Source organism: Callithrix jacchus, chromosome 13 (genome assembly GCF_049354715.1).
Source record: "Callithrix jacchus isolate 240 chromosome 13, calJac240_pri, whole genome shotgun sequence".
Taxonomy (NCBI): domain Eukaryota; kingdom Metazoa; phylum Chordata; class Mammalia; order Primates; family Cebidae; genus Callithrix; species Callithrix jacchus.
In genome coordinates this window covers 75,201,316-75,221,777 of record NC_133514.1, presented here as the reverse complement: position 1 = coordinate 75,221,777, position 20,462 = coordinate 75,201,316, and the positions used below count along the sequence as shown (strand labels likewise).

The following is a 20,462-nucleotide window of genomic DNA, read 5'->3' as shown; positions in this document are numbered from 1 at the left end:
ATACATAATGGTATCTTTTAAAATACAAGATTTGAATATCTGAAATTTAATAAAAAATTAAGTTCAGTTGTAAATGTTCAGGAATAACAAACAATAGAGAGATCAGTAGGGAACAAAATCTGAGCTGTTATAATGCCTTCTAAGTGACTAATAAAAACTGCGGTTAATTGTAAAGCTAGAAAGAACGATCCAAGATGGCTGATCGCTAACATCTCGGGATTGCAGCTCACAGTGAAAGGGCAGAGAAGGAGAGGACACCACACTTTCAAATTTTTGTCGCTCACGGAGCATAAGATTCCCAATGGAGGAGCCCCACGGGTCACCAGCGCGACTCTTGTGGCCAGCGCAGCGGTTTTGCCGGCACCTCAGTGCAGCAGCTCTTGGTGCAGAGTAAACAGGACTGGTTCCCCTTCTGACCAACGTTTGGAGCTCCGGGAAGGCACAGTCGCCTATTACGGACTCAAGAAGGAAGCCAGACTGGAGATTCCCGGGCAGAAAAGCACCATCAGTCTTAACGCCGCTGTTTTGGCCGGCACAGCGGGTTGCTCATATTTCGGCCCTGGGAATTCTTGGACGTACACTCAGAGACCTAATTTGAAAGTTGGTAATTACAAAGATGATAGGTGGATAAATTTACAATGATGGGAAGAAACCAGTGTAAAAAGGTTGAGAATACTCAAACTCAGAATGCCTCTCCCTCTAAAGAGGATCACAGTTCCTCATCAACAAGGGAACAAGGCTTGATGGAGAGAATGAATGCATCCCATTAACAGAATCAGGCTTCAGAACATGGATAATAAGAAACTTCTGTGAGTTAAAAGAACATGTTGTAGCCCAATGTAAAGAAACTAAGAACTTTGAAAAAAGGTTTGACGAAATCCTAATGAGAACAGACAATTTAGAGAGGAATATAAGTGAATTAATGGAACTGAAGAATACAATATGGGAACTCCGAGAAGTATGCACAGGTTTAAACACTCAAATTGATCAAGCAGAAGAAAGGATATCAGAGGTCGAAGACCAACTTAATGAAATAAAACGAGAAGACAAAAATAGAGAAAAAAGGATAAAAAGGAATGAGCAAAGTCTCCAAGAAATATGGGACTATGTGAAAAGACCTAATTTACGTTTGATAAGTGTACCTGAATGCGATGGAGAGAATGAATCCAAGCTGGAAAATATTCTTCAGGATATTATTCAGGAAAATTTTCCTAACCTAGCAAAGCAGGACAATATTCAACCCCAGGTAATACAGAGAACACCACAAAGATATTCTCAAGAAGAGCAACCCCAAGGCACATAGTCGTTAGATTCACCAGGGTTGAAACGAAGGGGAAAATACTAAGGGCTCAGAGAGAAAGGTCAGGTTACCCACAAAGGGAAGCCTATCAGACTTACAGCAGATCTCTCAGCAGAAACTCTACAAGCCAGAAGAGAGTGGGGGCCAATATTCAACATCCTTAAAGAACAGAACTTTCAGCCCAGAATTTCATATCCAGACAAACTAAGCTTCACAACTGAAGGAAAAATAAAATCTTTTATGAACAAACAAGTACTCAGATTTTAATACCACCAGGCCTGCTTTACAAGAGCTTCTGAAAGAAGCATTATACATAGAAAGGAACAACCAGTATTAGCCTTTCTAAAAATATACCAAAAAGTAAAGAGCATCAACATAAAGAATTTACATCAACGAATGGATAAAACAGCCAGTTAACATCAAATGGCAGTAATCCTAAATTTAAATCGACTAAATCCCCCAATCAAAAGATACAGTCAAAACCCAACGGTATGCTATATCCAGACCCATTTCACATGCAAGGATACACAAAGACTCAAAGGGATGGAGAAAGATTTACCAACCAAATGGAGAGCAAAAATAAATAAATAAATAAAAAGCAGGAGTTGCAATTCTCACATCTGATAAAATACATTTTAAAGCAACAAAGATATAGTGGTAAAAGGATCAATGCAACAATAAGAGCTAACGATCCTGACACCCAGATACATAAGACCTATAAAGAGACTTAGACTCAACGAGACAGAAAATTAATAAGGATATCCAGGACTTGAACTCAGATCTGGAACAAGTAAACTTAATAAATATTTATAGAGCTCTCCACTTTAAATACACAAAATATACATTTTTGTAAATACCACATCACACCTACTCAGAGGTTTAAATGAAATATTGATTGGCCATTATTAATACCCATTTTTTAGAATAAAGCAACATTTCCGTTCTCTCTCCCTCTTTTTCTTCCTTTCTTCCTCTCCCTTCACTCCTTTTTTCTTTCATTCTCTCAAAAAAAAAAGAAAAGTAAAGACACACTTCTAAATAACCAGTGGATCAAAGGAGAACTCAAAAGGGAAATCAGAAAATACTTGGAGATATATGAAAATGAAGATAAAACACTACAATCTTATGGAATCCAGTGAAAGCAGGGCTTAGAGGACAATTTATAGCTGTAAATGTTTATATCAAGAAGGAAAAAAATAAATCAATAGCTAACCTTCCACTTAAAGACACTAGATAAAGAAGAGCAAACTAAATCTAAAGCAAGCAAAACGAAGAAAATACAAGATTAAAATAAAAATTAATGAAATAGAGAATAAAAGTCAATAGAGAAAATCAATGAAATAAAAAACTGGTTACTTGAAGAAAATCCAACAAAACTGACAATCCTATAGTGAGATTGGCCAAGAAAATGAGAAAATTCACATTACTAGCATCAGAAATAAGAGATATTACTTCTGACCTTGACAGAAGGAATACTATGACAGCAACTGCACATCAACAAACTAAATGACTTAGATAACATGGAAGATTTCTAGAAAGATATAAACTACCAAAACTAATTTAAGAAAATATCAAAAGTCTAAAAAGAACTATAATAATCAATGAGATTGAATAGTTAAGCAAAAATCTACCCATAAAATAAAGCCCTGTATCAAATGATTTCACCACTGAAATTTTTTTTTAATTAACACCAATTCTTTACAAACTTCCCCCAAAAAGAGGAGGGAATACTTTCAAAAAAAAAGAAAACAAAAAAAAAAAAATTGTAAAGCTGGGTAAGCATGTGCCTGTAGTTACAGCTATTCAGGAAGCTAAGGCAGAAGACAGTTTGAGACTGAGTTTGAGGTCAGCCTAGGCAACACAGGGAGACCCTGTCTCTTCAAAAAATAAAGATAAAAAATGAAAAATACAACTGAAGTTAATCATCACACACAATCATAAATGTGTCATCTCTAGAAAATAATGCCAAATATCTGACAGTAAACTGATTTTAAGAAAATATGCATTTATTGAATTATGAGTTGAATAATAAATTCTCTTTTTTTTTTTGTGATGGTGTTTGGCTCTCACCCATGCTGAAGTGCAGTGGGGCAATCTTGGCTCACCACAACCTCCACCTCCCAGTCTCAAGTGATTCTCATGCCTCACCTCCTGAGTAGCTGGGATTACAGGCACCTACCACCACACCCAGCTGATTTTTGTATAATTAGTAGAGACATGGTTTCGCCATGTTGGCCAGGCTGGTCTCAAACTCTTGACCTCAGGTGATCCGCCTGCCTCGGCCTCCCAAAATGCTGGGATTACAGGTGTGAGCCATCGCATCCAGCCAAGTAATAAATTGTTAACTATAACATGAAGTTATAAAACTTATCCTTAATTTTAAAGACTGTATTTGCTATCAATTTTATGCCCCATGAGTTTTGCTTTAAAGGCCTCAATTTGGCAATCTCAAATAATTTGATGACCTACTTCTCTATGGCAAGGAAAAACAATTTGACAATTAGATCAAAAGTGGTTTACAAATCTTTGTGTTTCCAAATACATTTGTCTAGACATAGAAATCTGTCTCACAATGAGAATTTAATAATAATCTAAAACTACTTCTTAAAATTGCTAAAACAATAAAGCACACCTAAATTTTACATATATTTTAATTATTTTGAAATAGGCTAAATAATGCAAATTCTAAAAAATTTTAAAACCATTTAACAAGAATGATGTAATTCCAACAATGGAAGGCAGACAAAAATGTAGATTTTGTTCATATCACTGTGCTTACCTAAACTGGAAAACAAATAGCCATTCTTTATCAGGACTAATTTTAAATAGGGTTTTTGATTAAACTAAAGTTGAATAATATGCAATTTCAGAATTAATTAAGTTTTCACCTAATTAAAAAACTATATCACACACATTTGGAAGTAGAAATTAATCTATTTTGCTTTACGAATTCATTTTTACATTATATAACTTCCCTTACACTCTTAAATATTCTCCTTTGTAACCTGGCTTTGCCTGATAACTAAGCTTCCTCATTTTTAAAAAGGATGTATCTTACATTTTAGATGTGAGAAATCTAAGATTTCTAGCATAGATACAAGCAACTTACACTACATGAGAAATATATCCTCCATATGTTCTACCAATTTCACTTTTCTTGTAGGTACAATTTTCTCTTAAATCTAGACAGTATATTCATGTAAATCATCATTTTGTTAATCTAGGTGCTTGCTGTTCCACTGTTAACTCTCTCTCTAGTACAGAGAGAGAGTTAATAAATAAACTCAATTTTTACCGTTTCTACAAGCTAAAGTTCACCAATATTATTAAAAACCAAAGAACTTGCACTAAATCCATCAAGTAAGACAAAATAGCTTGCCACAAAATTCAAAGTTAGATTCCAAAAAGTTACTTAACTTGAATAGTTAAACGGTACTTTCCTAATCTTGAAGAATTCACTTACCACAAATTCTCCATAATCAAACTGATGTCTTTGATTTAGATGACTAACAAAATTTCTAGTTATCTGGCGAGGATCTCCCCAAGGAAGAGACACACAAATGGGACATGTCTATAAGAAACAGATTGTTTTAAACAAAAAATAAGAAAAACAAAATATAATACAATTGAGAGTATTAAAATAACACAGACGTACATTACCAAAAACACCTATGTGAGAAATTTTTTTTTTTTTAAGATGGGGTTTCACCATGTTGGTCAGGCTGGTCTTGAACTCCTGACCTTAGGTGATCCACCCACCTTGGCCTCCAAAGTGCTTGGATTACAGGCGTGAGCCACCACGCCCAGCCGAGAAGCATTTTTAAAAGCCAAATTCCATTACTAGATAATTTCCCAATCAATTACTTTAAATAAATGACATTAACACAGTAAGAGAGATCTTAGGACATTCTATTCCTTAAATCTCTCTGTTTTTTTAATCCCACCTGTGGTATTTCAGGATATTCCTTAAATCTCTTATTACACAAATGTTTCAACAGAAACAGCACATCTAGCTTTTAATAATACTAACTGTAATGACAGTTATCACTGGCTGCCTGCAACATACCCAATATATTATCTCATTTTGATCTGTACAATAATCATATAATTATTATGAGCTTTATTTCATTTATAAGTAAAATAAAAATGAAGTAAACTGGAAAATTAAATATTAGTTTTTCATTATTTTTAATTTATTTTTTTGAGACAGAGTCTCGCAGGCTGGAATGCAGTGGCAGGATCTCGGCTCACTTCAACCTCCACCTCCCAGGTTCAAGCAATTCTCCTGCCTCAGCCTTCCAAGTAGCTGGTACTACAGGCGCATGCCACCACGCCCAGCTAATCTTTGAATTTTTAGTAGAGGTGGGGTTTCACTATGTTGACCAGGACGGTCTCGATCTCTTGACCTCATGATCCGCCTGCTCAGCCTCCCAAAGTGCTGGGATTCCAGGCGTGAGCCAATGTACCTGGTTTCATTTTTTAAAAATAGAGACAAGGTCTCGCTGTTGTCTAGGCTGGGTCTCAAACTCCTAGGCTCAAGCAATCCTCGCACCTTGGCCTCCCAAAGTGCTGAGATTAAAGGCGTGTGCCACCATACCCAGCCATATCCTTAATTTTAAATGAAATACATCTTAAAAAGTGAATGTAAGGCCGGGCGAGGTGGCTCACGCCTATAATCCCAGCACTTTGGGAGACCAAGGCGGGCAGATCACGAGGTCAAGAGATCGAGACCATCCTGGTCAACATGGTGAAACACTGTCTCTACTAAAAATACAAAAATTAGCTGGGCATAGTGGTGCATGTCTGTAGTCCCAGCTACTCAGGAGGCTAAGGCAGGAGAATTGCTTGAACCCAGGAAGCAGAGGTTGCAGTGAGCCGAGACTGCGCCATTGCAATTGCACTCCAGCCTGGGCAATAAGAGCAAAACTCCGTCTCAAAAAAAAATGTGAATGTCTTACATAACTAAAATCACAGACACACAAACACACACACACACACTTTAGTAACTGAACTCTGGCCAAAGTATGACATATCAAATATTATGCAGAAATGAGTAAGAATTTGGTAATCTAATATAAAAGTAAATAAAATCTTTTTTTTAATATCTTAAATTTTTTTTTTATAAATAAAGACGGGGTTTCACCATGTTGGTCAGGCTGATCTTGAACTCCCGACCTCAGGTGATCCGCCCGCCTTGGCCTCCAGAGTACTTGGATTACAGGCATGAGCCACCACGCCTGGCCAATAAAATCTTAAATATGAGAGAGATTTCCCAGAGACTTCTTTGGCATTGTACTTGTTTATTAAGTATAACTGAACCCATTCTATGTGGTATGTGAGAGTTTAAGGTCATCCTTAAGGGTTACTGAAGCATATTCTTTTTTTTTTTTTTAAATAGACAGGGTCTCACCATGTTGGCCAGGTTGGTCTCAAACTCCTGAGGTCAAGTGATCCCCCAACCTCGGCCGCCCAAAGGGCTGGAATTATAGCTGTGAGCCATTGTACCTGGTCTTGAAGCATATTCTTTCACAACTTTTCCTAGCATATTCAATAAAATAGCTTAGAAATATCTATAGTTCTTATTGATAACATTTCTCTTCCTATTTTTCCTTCCGAAAACAATATTTATATAACAAAATGTTCAGCTGAAAGGGAAATCTCTCCCAGCTCAGTTTCTCCTGTTCCATTCATTTCAAATAACTTACCTGTGAAACGCTTCTAGGATCATTAAATATTGGAATACTGCATTCTGTTCTTTCTCCCTCATTATCAAAAAGCTCTCACCATTTTCTTTTTCTTTTTTTTTTTTTGAGACAGGGTTTCACCATGTTAGCCAGGCTGGTCTCAAACTCCTGACCTCAAGTGATCCGCCTGCCTCTGCCTCCCAAAGTGCTGGGATTACAGGCGTGCACCACGGCACCCGGCCTGCTCTCACCGTTTTCTTACATAACCTCAAAATGTTATGAAAAATATGCACGCATCAAAAAACAAAGTCTGAGTCTTTTCTTTCCTTGCTTTATGTATTCACATACTAGATTCTGCAAGAATACAATAAAAATACCTACTGACTTCATTCTGACTTATAGGTATTTTCACCTAAAGCAATCTACCTGACTAGATCCACTTGTCTGCCATCTACAGAGCAAGAAACTGAGGCCCCAACAGATAGGTTCCGCTACTACTCAGGAATGAGTTCCCAGTTCATCTTTCATTACTTCACTCTTCTCCAGACTATGCTATATTACTTCACACTATACATCTCCCTTTTTATAATGAGACTGTGCTATATTATCTCACAATATGCATCTCTCTTTTTATAATGAGATATTTAATTATTTTAAATATCTCATTTTGCATCACAGTCATAAATCCTTTGTTGACAAAAATCTACCTTACTGATAATGTCCCAACCACATATAAATCAACTACTTTCCCTTGTACACATGAAGTGAAATAAATGGAACACCATGTTTTAATCTAAGCAGAAGACATTAAACAGATGTACTTACCACAGGAATTATCTGAAATAGGTGATTACTGTTACAGTGATCCAGTAAACGCTGCCTGGTAAAATTTGATTCTTGACACAGGGGACACTTAAAAGTGGGATGACCAGAAGAACTGTGGAACAATTTTAAGTGAAACATCCTTATTGCAAAATCATAACATAAAATAATGCTCTCCTATTTTTTGAGGAATCACTATAAATTTTTTTTAAAGTTAGAGTTATTAGACTATTCAAAGAGTCTCTCATTTTGAACATACGTTCAGCAAATGATGCATTACAGAGGTTCCCAATCTCATTTTACAGTACTCTTGGTGTCCTCAGTACTATTTTTTCATGGTGCCTCTAGGCCAAAACAAAAAACCAAAAACCTAGCTGGCTCCATTTATTATGTAGTTAGGTACAAACTTAATTGTAGTCGTTTGTGTGATGCCAATAGCTTTCATTATAAGTTCACTGAAAATTTTAAATATTCTGTGATGTTCTACATTTTGCAAACCTTATTATCTAGGAACTTAAAACTTCTGAAAGACTCCCATCAATATCATCTCTAAAATATACCAGGCCCTAGGAATCCAACATCCAGAATTCAAAGGAAAAGCAAAAAACAAAAGCACTGATCACGTGAATGAAATACTCAAAAACACTGAGGATCAACAGATTTTTTTTTTCTTTTTGCAACAGAGTCTCATTGTTGCCAGGCTTAAGTGCAGTGGTGCGATCTCGGCTCACTGCAACCCCCACCACCTCCATGGTTCAAGCGATTCTCCTGCCCAAGCCTCCTGAGTAATTGGGATTACAGGCATGTGCCACCATGCCCACCTAATTTTTGTATTTTTAGTAGAGACAGGGTTTCACCATGTTGGCCAGGCTAGCCTCGAAACTGAGTTCTAATACTTCTGAATTTCAGGAAAGGACAGTTCAACATGGACAACTTTACCTGTATCATGTATGGAAGAAACCTGACCACTGTGAAAGAGAACAGCTAAACTGTTTTAATCTAATGTGATTCTTAAAAGCAGTAACTGCATTTTCTATTTCTAAACTGCTAACTTCAAACACCACGCCTAGTGATTTAACTGAAATTTTTTAAAAAGCTTAATTTACAGCCAGGGGTGATGGCTCACACCTGTAATCCCAGCACTTTGGGACGCCAAAGCGGGTAGACCATCTGAGGTCAGGAATTTGAGACCAGCCTGGCTAACATGGTGAAACCCCATCTCCACTAAAAATACAAAAATTATCCGGGCATGGTGGCAGGCACCTGTAATCCCAGATACTCAGAAGGCTGAAGCAGGATAATCACTTGAACCTAGGAGGCAGAGGTTGCAGTGAGCTGAGATCGTACCACAGCACTCCAGCCTGGGCAACAAAGCAACACTTCGTCTCAAAAACAAGAAAAAAAAAAAAGAAAAAAAGAAAGTTTCATTTAAAACGGATTTGATAAAGTGATAAATATAATATTTTACTAAAGTGGCAGGATTTTTTAAAAGCTTACCTTGTATTCTCTTGGTAAGTTTCCGTGTTATCAGATGTAGATGTTTCACTCCTATTACTTAAGCACAGGGGAAAAAAGTTAATACCTCAAAGTAACGAAAACACATTAAAGGTTAATTATCTTGAACCATTAATGAAGAAGACTAGTCTGAATTTGTTTTAAAAGTCTGAACTTCGGTACTCCTTTTTCCTGTGGGTGCTTGAAAAACAAAATCTGAACATCAAATAGTTCTGAACTATGAAATAATTATGACATTAATTACTTTTAAATAAATTCACTGTTTACTACATTCTTATTCATGTTCTTTAAAATTAACTTATGCACAGTCACAGATGTATAGAGAATTATGCAGAATTACCTTAAGTCCCATTCCTCTATCTTTACATAGACTAGAGTAAGGTTGTAAATGCTAGGGTAGACTCAAGAATTTGTTAACTTTTTTATTTGAAATTAGGACATGGTTTAAGGTTATGACCTCCAAAGTGGAGTAATTTAAGAAAATATGTGACTATTCATCACGTTTATATCTTACTTCCAAAAAGAAAGAAAGCAGGCTTCACTAACATTTAATATACAGAACAACCTGACATCTCCACTTTTACCCTATACCAGAGTCATGTGTCATATGGAGTATCAGAGGAACCCTAAGTATTCCATACAGGGTTGTAGTCACTTGTGTGCTACAGAATTTAATCAATGTGATCAATTTTATTTATTTATTTTTTTGAGACAGAATCTAACTCTGTCGCCCAGGCTGGAGTGCAGTGGCGCAATCTTGGCTTGCTGCAACCTCCACCCTCCTGGATTCAAGCAATTTTTCTGTCTTACCCTCCGAAGTAGTTGAGATTACAGTCATGAGCCACCATGCTCAGCTGATTTTTGTATTTTTAGTAGAGATGGGGTTTCATCATGTTGGCCAGGCTGGTCTTGAACTCCTGAACTCAGGTGACTTGCCCACCTCAGCCTCCCAAAGTGTTGGGATTACAGGTGTGAGCCACCGAGCCTGGCCCAATGTGGTCAATTTTATAAAAGCAATGTTTTTCAATAGCAGAAATCTTTTTCTTTTTTTTTTTTTTTGAGACGGTCTCGCGCCAAGCTGGAATGCAGTGGTGGGATCTCGGCTCACTGCAACCTCCGCCTCTCAGGTTCAAGCAATCCTCCTGCCTCAGCCTCCTGAGTAGCTGGGACTACAGGTGCACGCCACCACGCCCAGCTAATTTTTGTATTTTTAGTAGTGACAGGGTTTCACCATGTTGGCCAGGATGGTCTTGATCTCTTGACCTCGTGATCTGCCTGCCTCGGCCTCCCAAAGTGCTGGGATTACAGGCATGAGACATCACGCCCAGCCTAATAGCAGAAATCTTAACACGGTAATAAAGATAGGTAGTGGCAAAAAAAATTGTACAACACAGGTTGGCTCTATATCTCAATGCCAGAGTTTAAAAAGCCAAACTTAAACTGGTTATTGATTTTTCCTTTATAAAAAGACAAGCAGTACTATATCATCTACTTAGCAGCTGGTCTTTCTTTTCTATTTATTTCAAAATAAATGTATATACAACAATGTGTACACAGCGAAAAGGCACCATTCCAATGACACCCAGTTATCTTCTATGATAATAACAATATTATCTCTCCATATATGGCCCAAGCAAGCAAGCAAACTTGGCTGTTAAGATACATAACCCAAATAGAAGACTATTAAACTACTATTTTCACCTTTCTGCAACTAAAAACTTGCTCTTTAAAATAAAGTCAAATTGGCAGGGCATGGTGGCTCGTGCCTATAATCCCAGCACTTTGGAAGGCCAAGGCTGGTGGATCACGAGGTCAGGAGTTCAAGACCAGCCTGGCCAAGATGTTGAAACCCCGTCTCTACTAAAACTACAAAAATTAGCTGGGTGGAGTGGCACGTGCCTGTAATCCCAGCTACTCAGGAGGCTGAGGCAGGAGAATTGCCTAAACCTAGGAGGTGGAGGTTGCGGTGAGCCAAGATCGCGCCATTGCACTCCAGCCTGGGTAACAAGAGCGAAACTCTATCTCAAAAAAAAAATAACAACTTGGCCAGACACTGTGGCTGACGCCTGTAATCCCAGCACTTTGGGAGGCTGAGGCGGGTGGATCACAAGGTCAAGAGATCGAGACCATCCTGGTCAACATGGTGAAACCCCGTCTCTACTAAAAATACAAAAAATTAGCTGGGCATGGTGGCACGTGCCTGTAATCCCAGCTACTCAGGAGGCTGAGGCAGGAGAATTGCCTAAACCTAGGAGGTGGAGGTTGCGGTGAGCCAAGATCGCGCCATTGCACTCCAGCCTGGGTAACAAGAGCGAAACTCTATCTCAAAAAAAAAATAACAACTTGGCCAGACACTGTGGCTGACGCCTGTAATCCCAGCACTTTGGGAGGCTGAGGCGGGTGGATCACAAGGTCAAGAGATCGAGACCATCCTGGTCAACATGGTGAAACCCCGTCTCTACTAAAAATACAAAAAATTAGCTGGGCATGGTGGCACGTGCCTGTAATACCAGCTACTCAGGAGGCTGAGGCAGGAGAAGTGCCTGAACCCAGGAGGCAGAGGTTGCGGTGAGCCGAGATCATGCCATTGCACTGCAGCCTGGGTAACAAGAGTGAAACTCCATCTCAAAAAATAAAAAATAAAATAACAGCTCATATCTATACATTTAAACTTGGTAGCAGATTTTCTATCCAGCTTTAAAAATCTTCTAAATTAATATAAACACTGGGTTTTGAAAATAAAATAAATACACTGGGTTTTGGATGTGCCCTTTTAAAATACTATAACAACTTCTGACTGGTTTATAGAACTATAATATTATCAGGGAAGATGAAAATTTCAGCAACACTCCTTTTTAAATTTAGAAAATAGGATTGAGTTTTTGTTTTGTTTTGAGACTAAGTTTCCCTCTTGTTGACCAGGCTAGAGTTCAATGGCTCAATCTTGGCTCACTGCAACCTCTTCCTCACAGGTTCAAATGATTCTCCTGCCTGAGCCTCCTGAGTAGCTGGGATTACAGGCATATGTCACCACGCCTGGCTAGTTTTGTATTTTTAGTAGGGAAGGGTTTCTCCATATTGGTCAGGCTGGTCTCGAACTCCTGACCTCAGTTGATCTGCCCACCTTGGCCTCCCAAAGTATTGATAATAAAGGCATAAGCCACCATGTCCAATAAGGATTGAAGTTTGTTTTTCTTTTTTAAATTATACTTTAAGTTCTGTGGTACATGGGCAGAATGCCCAGGTTTGTTACTTAGGTATACATGTGCTATGATGATTTGCTGCACCTATCAACCCATTATCTACATTAGGTACTTCTCCTAATGCTATCCCTCTCCTCGCCCCCCCCACCTCCAACAGACCCCAGTGTGTGATATTTCTCTCCTGTGTCCTCATTGTTCAACTCCTGCTTATGAGTGAGAACATGGTATATGCTTTTCTGTTCTTGTGTTAGTTTGCTGAGAATGATGGTTTCCAGCTTCATCCATGTCCCTGCAAAGGACATGAACTCATCCTTTTTTATGGCTGCAAAGTATTCCATGGTGTATATGTGCCACATTTTCTTTATCCAGTCTATCACTGATGGGCATTTGGGTTGGTTCCAAGTCTTTGTTATTGTGAACAGTGCTGCAATAAACATGTATGTGTATGAGTCTTTAAAGTGGAATGATTTATAATCCTTTGGGTATATACTCACTAATAGGATTTCTGGGTCAAATGGTATTTCTGGTTCTAGATCCTTGAGGAATGACCAGACTGTCTTCCACAATGGCCGAACTAATTTACACTCCCACCAACAGTATATAAGTGTTCCTGTTTCTCCACATCCTCTCCAGCATGTTGTTTCCTGACATTTTTATGATCGCCATTCTATCTGGCATGAGATGGTACCTCATTGTGGTTTTGATTTGCACTTCTCTAATGACCAGTGATGATGAGCTTTTTTTCATGTTTTTTGGTCATACTAATGTCTTCTGAAAAGTGTCTGTTCATATCATTCGCCAATGAAAATTTTTATCTTATGGCATACATCTTCCATTTGGATCTATATTTCTTTTTCCTTTTTTGAGACAGAGTCTTACTCTGTTACCCAGGCTGCAGTGCAGTGGCACTATCTTGGCTCACTGAAAACTCCATCTCCCAGGTTCAACTAATTCTCATGCCTTAGCTTCCCAATCAGCTGGGACTATAGGCGCATGCCACCATGCCTGGCTAATTTTTGTATTTTTAGTAGAGATGGTGTTTCACCATGTTGGCTGGGTTAGTCTCAAACTCCTGACCTCAAGTGAACTGCCCACCTCGGCCTCCCACATCGCTGTAATTACAGGGGTTGAGCCACTGCACCTGGCCTGGATCTGCGTTATTTTTTTGTGTTTTTAGTAGAGACAGGGTCTCACCATGTTAGCCAGGATGGTCTTAATCTCCTGACCTCGTGATCCGCCTGCCTCAGCCTCCCAAAGTGCTGGGATTACAGGCATGAGCCACCACACCCAGTCCTTTTTTTTTTTTTTAAGTCTTAAATTTATTTTGTTTGTTTGTTCTGTTTTGTTTTTAGACAGGGTCTCACTCTGTCATCCTGGAGTGCAATGGCGTGAACATGGCTCACTGTAGTCTCAACCTCTTGGGCACAAGCATTCCTTCTGCCTTATCCTTCCATGTAACTAGCACCACAGGAACATGCTACCACAACCATCTAATTTTTTTTTTTTTTTTTTTTGGTAGAGATGGGAGTGTCAATTTGTTGCACAGGCTGATCTCAAACTCCTGTGCTCAAGCAGTTCTCCCGCCTTGGCTTCCCAAAGTGCTGGGTTATAGGCGTTAGCTACCAGGCCTGGACAGAAATGTTCATTTTTATTTATTTACTTATGTATTTTTAGGCAGAGTTTTGCTCTTGTCACCCAGGCTGGATTGCAATGACATGATCTCGGTTTACTGCAACCTCCGCCTCCTGGGTTCAAGTGATTCTCCTGCCTCAGCCTCCCGAGTAGCTGGGATTACAAGTGGGATTACAGGGATTATACCACCATGCCCTGCTAATTTTTGTATTTTTAGTAGAGCTGGGGTTTTGCCATGCTGGTTAGGCTGGTCTCAAACTCCTGACCTCAGGTGATCCGCCTGCCTTAACCTCCCAAAGAGCTGGGATTATAGCCGTGAGCCACCACACCCAGCCTATTTTTATTTTTATTCTGTTTTTTTTGAGATGGAGTCTCACTCTGTCGCACAGGTTGGAGTGCAGTGCCATGATCTCGACTCACTGCAACCTCTGCCTCGTGGTTCAAGCAATTCTCCTGCCTCAGCCTCCTGAGTAGCTGGGAATACAGGCATGTGCCACCATGCCTGGCTCATTTTTGTATTTTTAGTAAAGTTTTGCCATGTTGGCCAGGCTGGTCTTGAACTCCTGACCTCAGGTGGATTACAGGTATGAACACTGGGATTACAGGTATGAACACTGTAACCGACCATAACAAGGCATTATTATCCAGACTACATGAAGAATGCCTATAAATAAGAAAAAGAACATTTTAATACTATGCCAGATTCCTTCATAGTTATTTAGCCACTTAAAATGTTGAACAACCTGGAGAGAAATTTATTAGGAACAATAAAAGACTGCTGGCAGCTGGGCGCAATAGCTCACGCCTGTAATCCCAGCACTTTGGGAGACTGAGGTGGAAGAATCAACCTGAGGTTGGAAGTTTGAGACAAGGCTGACCAACACGGAGAAACTCATCTCTACTAAAAATACAAAATTAGCCAAGTGTGGTGGTGCTTGCCTGTAATCCCAGCTACTCAGGAGGCTGAGGTAGGAAAATCACTTGAACCCAGGAGGTGGAGGTTGTAGCGAGCTGAGATCGCACCACTGTACTCCAGCCTGGGCAACAAGAATGAAACTCCATCTTAAAAAAAAGACTGCTGGCAATTTTCTTCTTTGTGAAGAGCTGTATTTGAAATAAACTGTATCAGCCTACTGATATCAAGTTATTAATATTTACAAAGAGTCCAGATTAGTAGGAACAGCCTGCAAACAGACCAAATGATTTCCAAGGAAAGTAAAATGGAAATGTCGTCTGTATCTTAATGATTACATTCATCTTCCCTCCTCCTCCCTACTTCCTGTGGCTAAAAAAAACAAAAAGATGCAATCTTATGTTAGAAGCAGAATTGTTATGAAATAGAAATGGCCTTAATTAAATTAGCACTACTATTTAAGTATTATGAGAAACTACCCCACACCAATGCAATACTTTTGCTAAAACATCCTCTAATATTTAGTCATTTATAGTAAACAGTACTTCTCAGAATGACATGAATGAAAGCACCAGATTATTTTAGATGGCTCAACTTAAAGTTATAGCTTATAGTTAGATATATGGAAAAAATAACAGTGTCTGTTTTACCAATCCCTGTATATTCAATAACATGTAGAGTGTGTCCTACACTTTAGAAGGTATAATAAATGTATACTGAATTACGGAAATGATCTATGCATTTACTTTGCAACTTATTTATTTTTTTTTTACTACTCAGGTACATACAAATGCCACTTTATGAATTTCCTTAGCCATGCTCTATTCAGCTCTCTTCTCCAGGTTCAGGTTATCTATTTCTTCCTCCTATTTCTTTCCACCTGCTTTCAGTAGACCCAGAACCCACCATTATTCCTTGTGGCTTCCTATACCCTACTTATATAGTGTACCTAGTACACTACTCTTTGAAAATAGTCGCATTACTCAATTCTCCTCAAATTGCATAATTAGAGCCCACTATCTGTTTCCTGCTCAGACCTTGAGCATACTATGGATCATATCTTATTTTACCTACTATTTAGAAAAAAATCACAGCACTCTCGGAGGCCACGGCGGGCAGATCACGAGGTCAAGAGATGAGACCATCCTGACCAACATGGTGAAACGCCATCTCTACTAAAAAATACAAAAATCAGCTGGGCATGTGGGGTACGCCTGTAGTCCCCGCTACTCGGGAGGCTAAGGCAGGAGAATTGCTTGAACCCAGGAGGCGGAGATTGCAGTGAGCCGAGATTGGGCCACTGCACTCCAGCCCGGAGCCTGGCAACAGAGTAAGACTCTGTCTCAAAAAAAAAAGGAAAAAAAAACGACAACAACATTTCTGGCTGGATGTGGTGGCTTACACCTGTAATCCCAACAATTTGGGAGGCTGAAGGCAGGTAGATCACCAGAGGTCAGGAATCAAAGACCAGCCTGGCCAACATGGTGAAACCCCATCTCTACAAAAATAGCCAGGCATGATGGTGGGCACCTATAATCCCAGCTACTAGGGAGGCTGAGGCAGAAGAATCACTTGAACTTGGGAGGCGGAGGTTGCAGTGAGTCGAGATCATGGCACTGCACTCCAACCTGTGCAACACAGTGAGACTCAAAAAAAATAGAATAAAAATAAAAATAGGCTGGGTGTGGTGGCTCACGGCTATAATCCCAGCACTTTGGGAGGCCAAGGCAGGCGGATCACCTGAGGTCAGGAGTTTGAGACCAGCCTAACCAGCATGGCAAAACCCCGTCTCTACTAAAAATACAAAAATTAGCAGGGCATGGTGGTGAGCACTTGTAATCCCAGCTACTCGGGAGGCTGAGGCAGGAGAATCACTTGAACCCAGGAGGCGGAGGTTGCAGTAAACCGAGAACATACCATTGCAATCCAGCCTGGGTGACAAGAGCAAAACTCTGCCTAAAAATACATAAGTAAATAAATAAAAATGAACATTTCTGTCCAGGCATGGTAGCTAACACCTATAACCCAGCACTTTGGGAAGCCAAGGCGGGAGAACTGCTTGAGCACAGGAGTTTGAGATCAGCCTGTGCAACAAATTGACACTCCCATCTCTACCAAAAAAAAAAAAAAATTAGATGGATGTGGTAGCATGTTCCTGTGGTGCTAGTTACATGGAAGGATAAGGCAGAAGGAATGCTTGTGCCCAAGAGGTTGAGACTACAGTGAGCCATTTCACGCCATTGCACTCCCAGATGATAGGGCGAGACCCTGTCTAAAAACAGAACAGAACAAACAAACAAACTAAATTTAAGACTAAAAAAAAAAAAAAAAAAGGACTGGGTGTGGTGGCTAACGCCTGTAATCCCAGCACTTTGGGAGGCTGAGGCAGGCGCATCATGAGATCAGGAGATCAAGACCATTCTGGCTAACATGGTGAGACCCTGTCTCTACTAAAAATACAAAAAAATTAGCCGGGGCATGTAGTCAGTCCCAGCTACTCAGGAGGCTGAGGCAGGAGAATCACTTGAACCCAGGAGGCAGAGGTTGCAGTGAGTCAAAATTGCACCACTGCACTCCAGCCTGGGCTACAGAGTGAGACTCTGTCCCAAAAAAGAAAAAAATCTTTTCCTTCCTTTGCCAATTTTCTTACTGATTAAACATCCATATACAAACTCAATTCCTTCATTGCAATCAGAAATCTGCATAGGATATTGAAATAAATAAGACTAAAAAGCTCATTCTAGGTAAGGAGAAAGGCTGAAATAAATAAATAAATACAATAAAGTTTAGAGGTCTAATTGCATGAAGAACAGTTCTACCAAGAAAATACTCTAGAGGTCAGGAAGGATTTTACCGAGTAGCTAACACTTGGTCTAAGTCTTTAAGAAGAAAAAAGTCAACCAGCTGGCAAAGTGCAGGTTGTGATATTACTGGTAAAAGTGTGGAGGTGAGGGAGTGATAGTGATGATGAAGAGGAAAAACTAACATTCACCAAAGTACTATTCAAGTTTCTTTGCCTGTATTAACTCACTTATTAACTTCAACCCAGTGAGGTCCTAATATTATCATCGCCTCTCATACATTTCCTTAAACAGATTAAGACAACTGAGGCAGTTTCTTGCCAATGTAATACAATCAGTAAGTGATAGCTGAAATTTTAACCCAACACTCCGGCTCCAAGCCTTCGTTTTTAACCACGGTCATATTATTTTTCAAGAATGGCAAAGATAACGGAAGAAAAAATTCAACATGGCTAAGGCACATGATGCAATGATGCAAGAAAAAGGCTATAAAAAGAGGGAAAGGGCCAGATCAGAAAGGGCTTTGGAATACGAAATTTTGTCTTTTATAGCTCATTAATATTACTTGGCCACAGATTGTAAAACAGATTAGAGGGTAACTACCAACTAGACTATTATAATAGTTTGAGTGAAAGATGAGGGCCTGAGGTAGGGAAGTGACAGATGAGGAATATTGCTATTAGGAATCAAGTATCTATGAGCAAGTGGATCTAAGCAATAAGAGGGAGGAAGGCCTGTCTGCTGACAAGAAAATTTGGTCATTAAAAGCAGTGATTACAGTCATGTATACTAAGAACTTCACTAAAACCTGGAGATATCCTCAACAAGACAAATGCCATCCCCTCAATTAAGAACAATCTATTGGGTAAAAAAGCAGATAGGAAATTACAATAAAGAAGTACAACAATAAGGAAAACACAGAAATGAAGAAACCCAGAAGGACTAAAAATAAACTACAAGAGCAACAAATTTCTTTTTTTTTTTTTTTTGAGACGGAGTTTCGCTCTTGTGACCCAGGCTGGAGTGCAATGGCGCAATCTCGGCTCACTGCAACCTCCGCCTCCTGGGTTCAGGCAATTCTCCTGCCTCAGCCTCCCGAGCAGCCGGGATAACAGGTACGCGCCACCATGCCCAGCTAAATTTTTTTTTGTATTTTTAGTAGAGACAGGGTTTCACCATGTTGACCAGGATGGTCTCGATCTCCTGACCTCGCGATCCACCCACCTCGGCCTCCCAAAGTGCTGGGATTACAGGAGTGAGCCACCGCGCCCGGCCCAAGGAGCAACAAATTTCAACCAAATTTCCTTGACACTAACAAGTCATATAAAATGAGAACCTGAAAAGTTTTTGCAGATTAGGCAATCTACAAATTACAATTACTACAGATTTTTATCAGAAAATCACGAAAGACCTTTACCAGAAATTTTCACTGAGCAGGGAAGACACCTAATATTGTATGATAAACATGAAGTGCTTAAGTGCAGTTAAGTTACTAAAAATTAGCAACATGTAAAATGAAAAGATACTAAAATAAAATCTCAGAGACTACTAACATACTATATATACTGTCTCCTGGGAACCTTTCTACAATAGTGGCAATATTGTCTTTCCTTACACAGTTATGTGTATCCCTACTATTGAAGTTTTTAAAAGTAACAATGCATTGTTTAGGGATATATGCATGGGTGATGATACATAAAGAAAAGCAAAGGAATGAATAATCTAAATAAGAGACTAGTGGTCGCATCTAGGAGTATAGGGTTCAAATGGGCAACAGCTCACATAGATTCTAAAATTCTGAAAAATGTTCTATTTCTTGACCTGGAACTGGATGTTTATCATTATTTTTTTAAACCACAAGTGCATTTTGGCCATTTGTCTGTGTAAAATACATTTCATAAAAATGTTTAATGTACATAAATCTAAGAGAAGATACAAATCAATCCAAATCTAGTTGTTTAATAGAATTGAGACTCAAATAGAACTGCATTGCACCTAGTTTCACTCTAACATGACATTTTAGAATAAATATTTCAAAATCTAAGTCTATCCCTTAGATAGCAAAGAAAAAAATAGGTTGTTTGCAAATACATTACTAACAAGAATTTTCTATAGTTTTCAAATCATTTCAGTTGCAAAATCAGTAAGAGAATAATCTCCAATTTATTTTTTATTCAAAAAAATACAGATTCTTAGAATGATTTTAAATAACATAAGCTTAAGTTCATAAAGTTCTGCCTGGAAACTGGAAAAAAAAAAAAAAGTTCATGAAGTTCATCTCCCAGATGAGATCTTATATGTGCCAAATAGACTTTGAAGGCAAATGCTGTAGTTCTGATACTTGGCAATTCACTTTAAAAACACATGCACACATACACACACACATCTCCCAAAATACTTTATCATAAAGTTCCCACATCAATTTCCATTTCAATTATGAAAATTCTCTATTTAGGAATAAGTATTGCTTACCTGTTCCCTACTGAATCTTGAGAGATCTGAAAGTTTGGAATGATAGAAGAAACACCATATTCATCCTGATACTTCTTACAAGATTTGTAATGATGTCTCATGCGATAGAATTTAATCTGT

The 20,462-nt window shown here is 38.9% G+C and overlaps 1 protein-coding gene and 1 long non-coding RNA gene across 7 annotated transcripts in view; one reads left to right on the top strand and one right to left on the bottom strand.

Moving 5' to 3' along the window:
* The window catches only part of LOC128929467 (uncharacterized), a 35,820-nt gene extending 27,966 nt beyond the window's left edge, over positions 1-7,854 (top strand). Inside the window, exon 3 of the long non-coding RNA XR_013525836.1 lies at positions 7,118-7,854. This is a non-coding gene — a long non-coding RNA (uncharacterized LOC128929467). The remainder of the gene's footprint in view (positions 1-7,117) is intronic.
* RNF138 (ring finger protein 138) overlaps positions 1-20,462 on the bottom strand; it is a 43,810-nt gene that overhangs the window by 2,445 nt on the left and 20,903 nt on the right. For 2 of the 6 annotated variants that reach the window (XM_035270816.3, XM_078347954.1), the window contains 4 exons: positions 20,343-20,458; positions 9,304-9,360; positions 7,810-7,921; positions 4,764-4,871 (listed from right to left, as the gene is read on the bottom strand). In XM_035270816.3, the coding sequence (XP_035126707.1) occupies positions 4,764-4,871; positions 7,810-7,921; positions 9,304-9,360; positions 20,343-20,458 (393 nt within the window). The remainder of the gene's footprint in view (positions 1-4,763; positions 4,872-7,809; positions 7,922-9,303; positions 9,361-20,342; positions 20,459-20,462) is intronic. The other 4 variants (XM_078347955.1, XM_035270817.3, XM_054244095.2 and 1 more) reach the window with 2 other exon arrangements.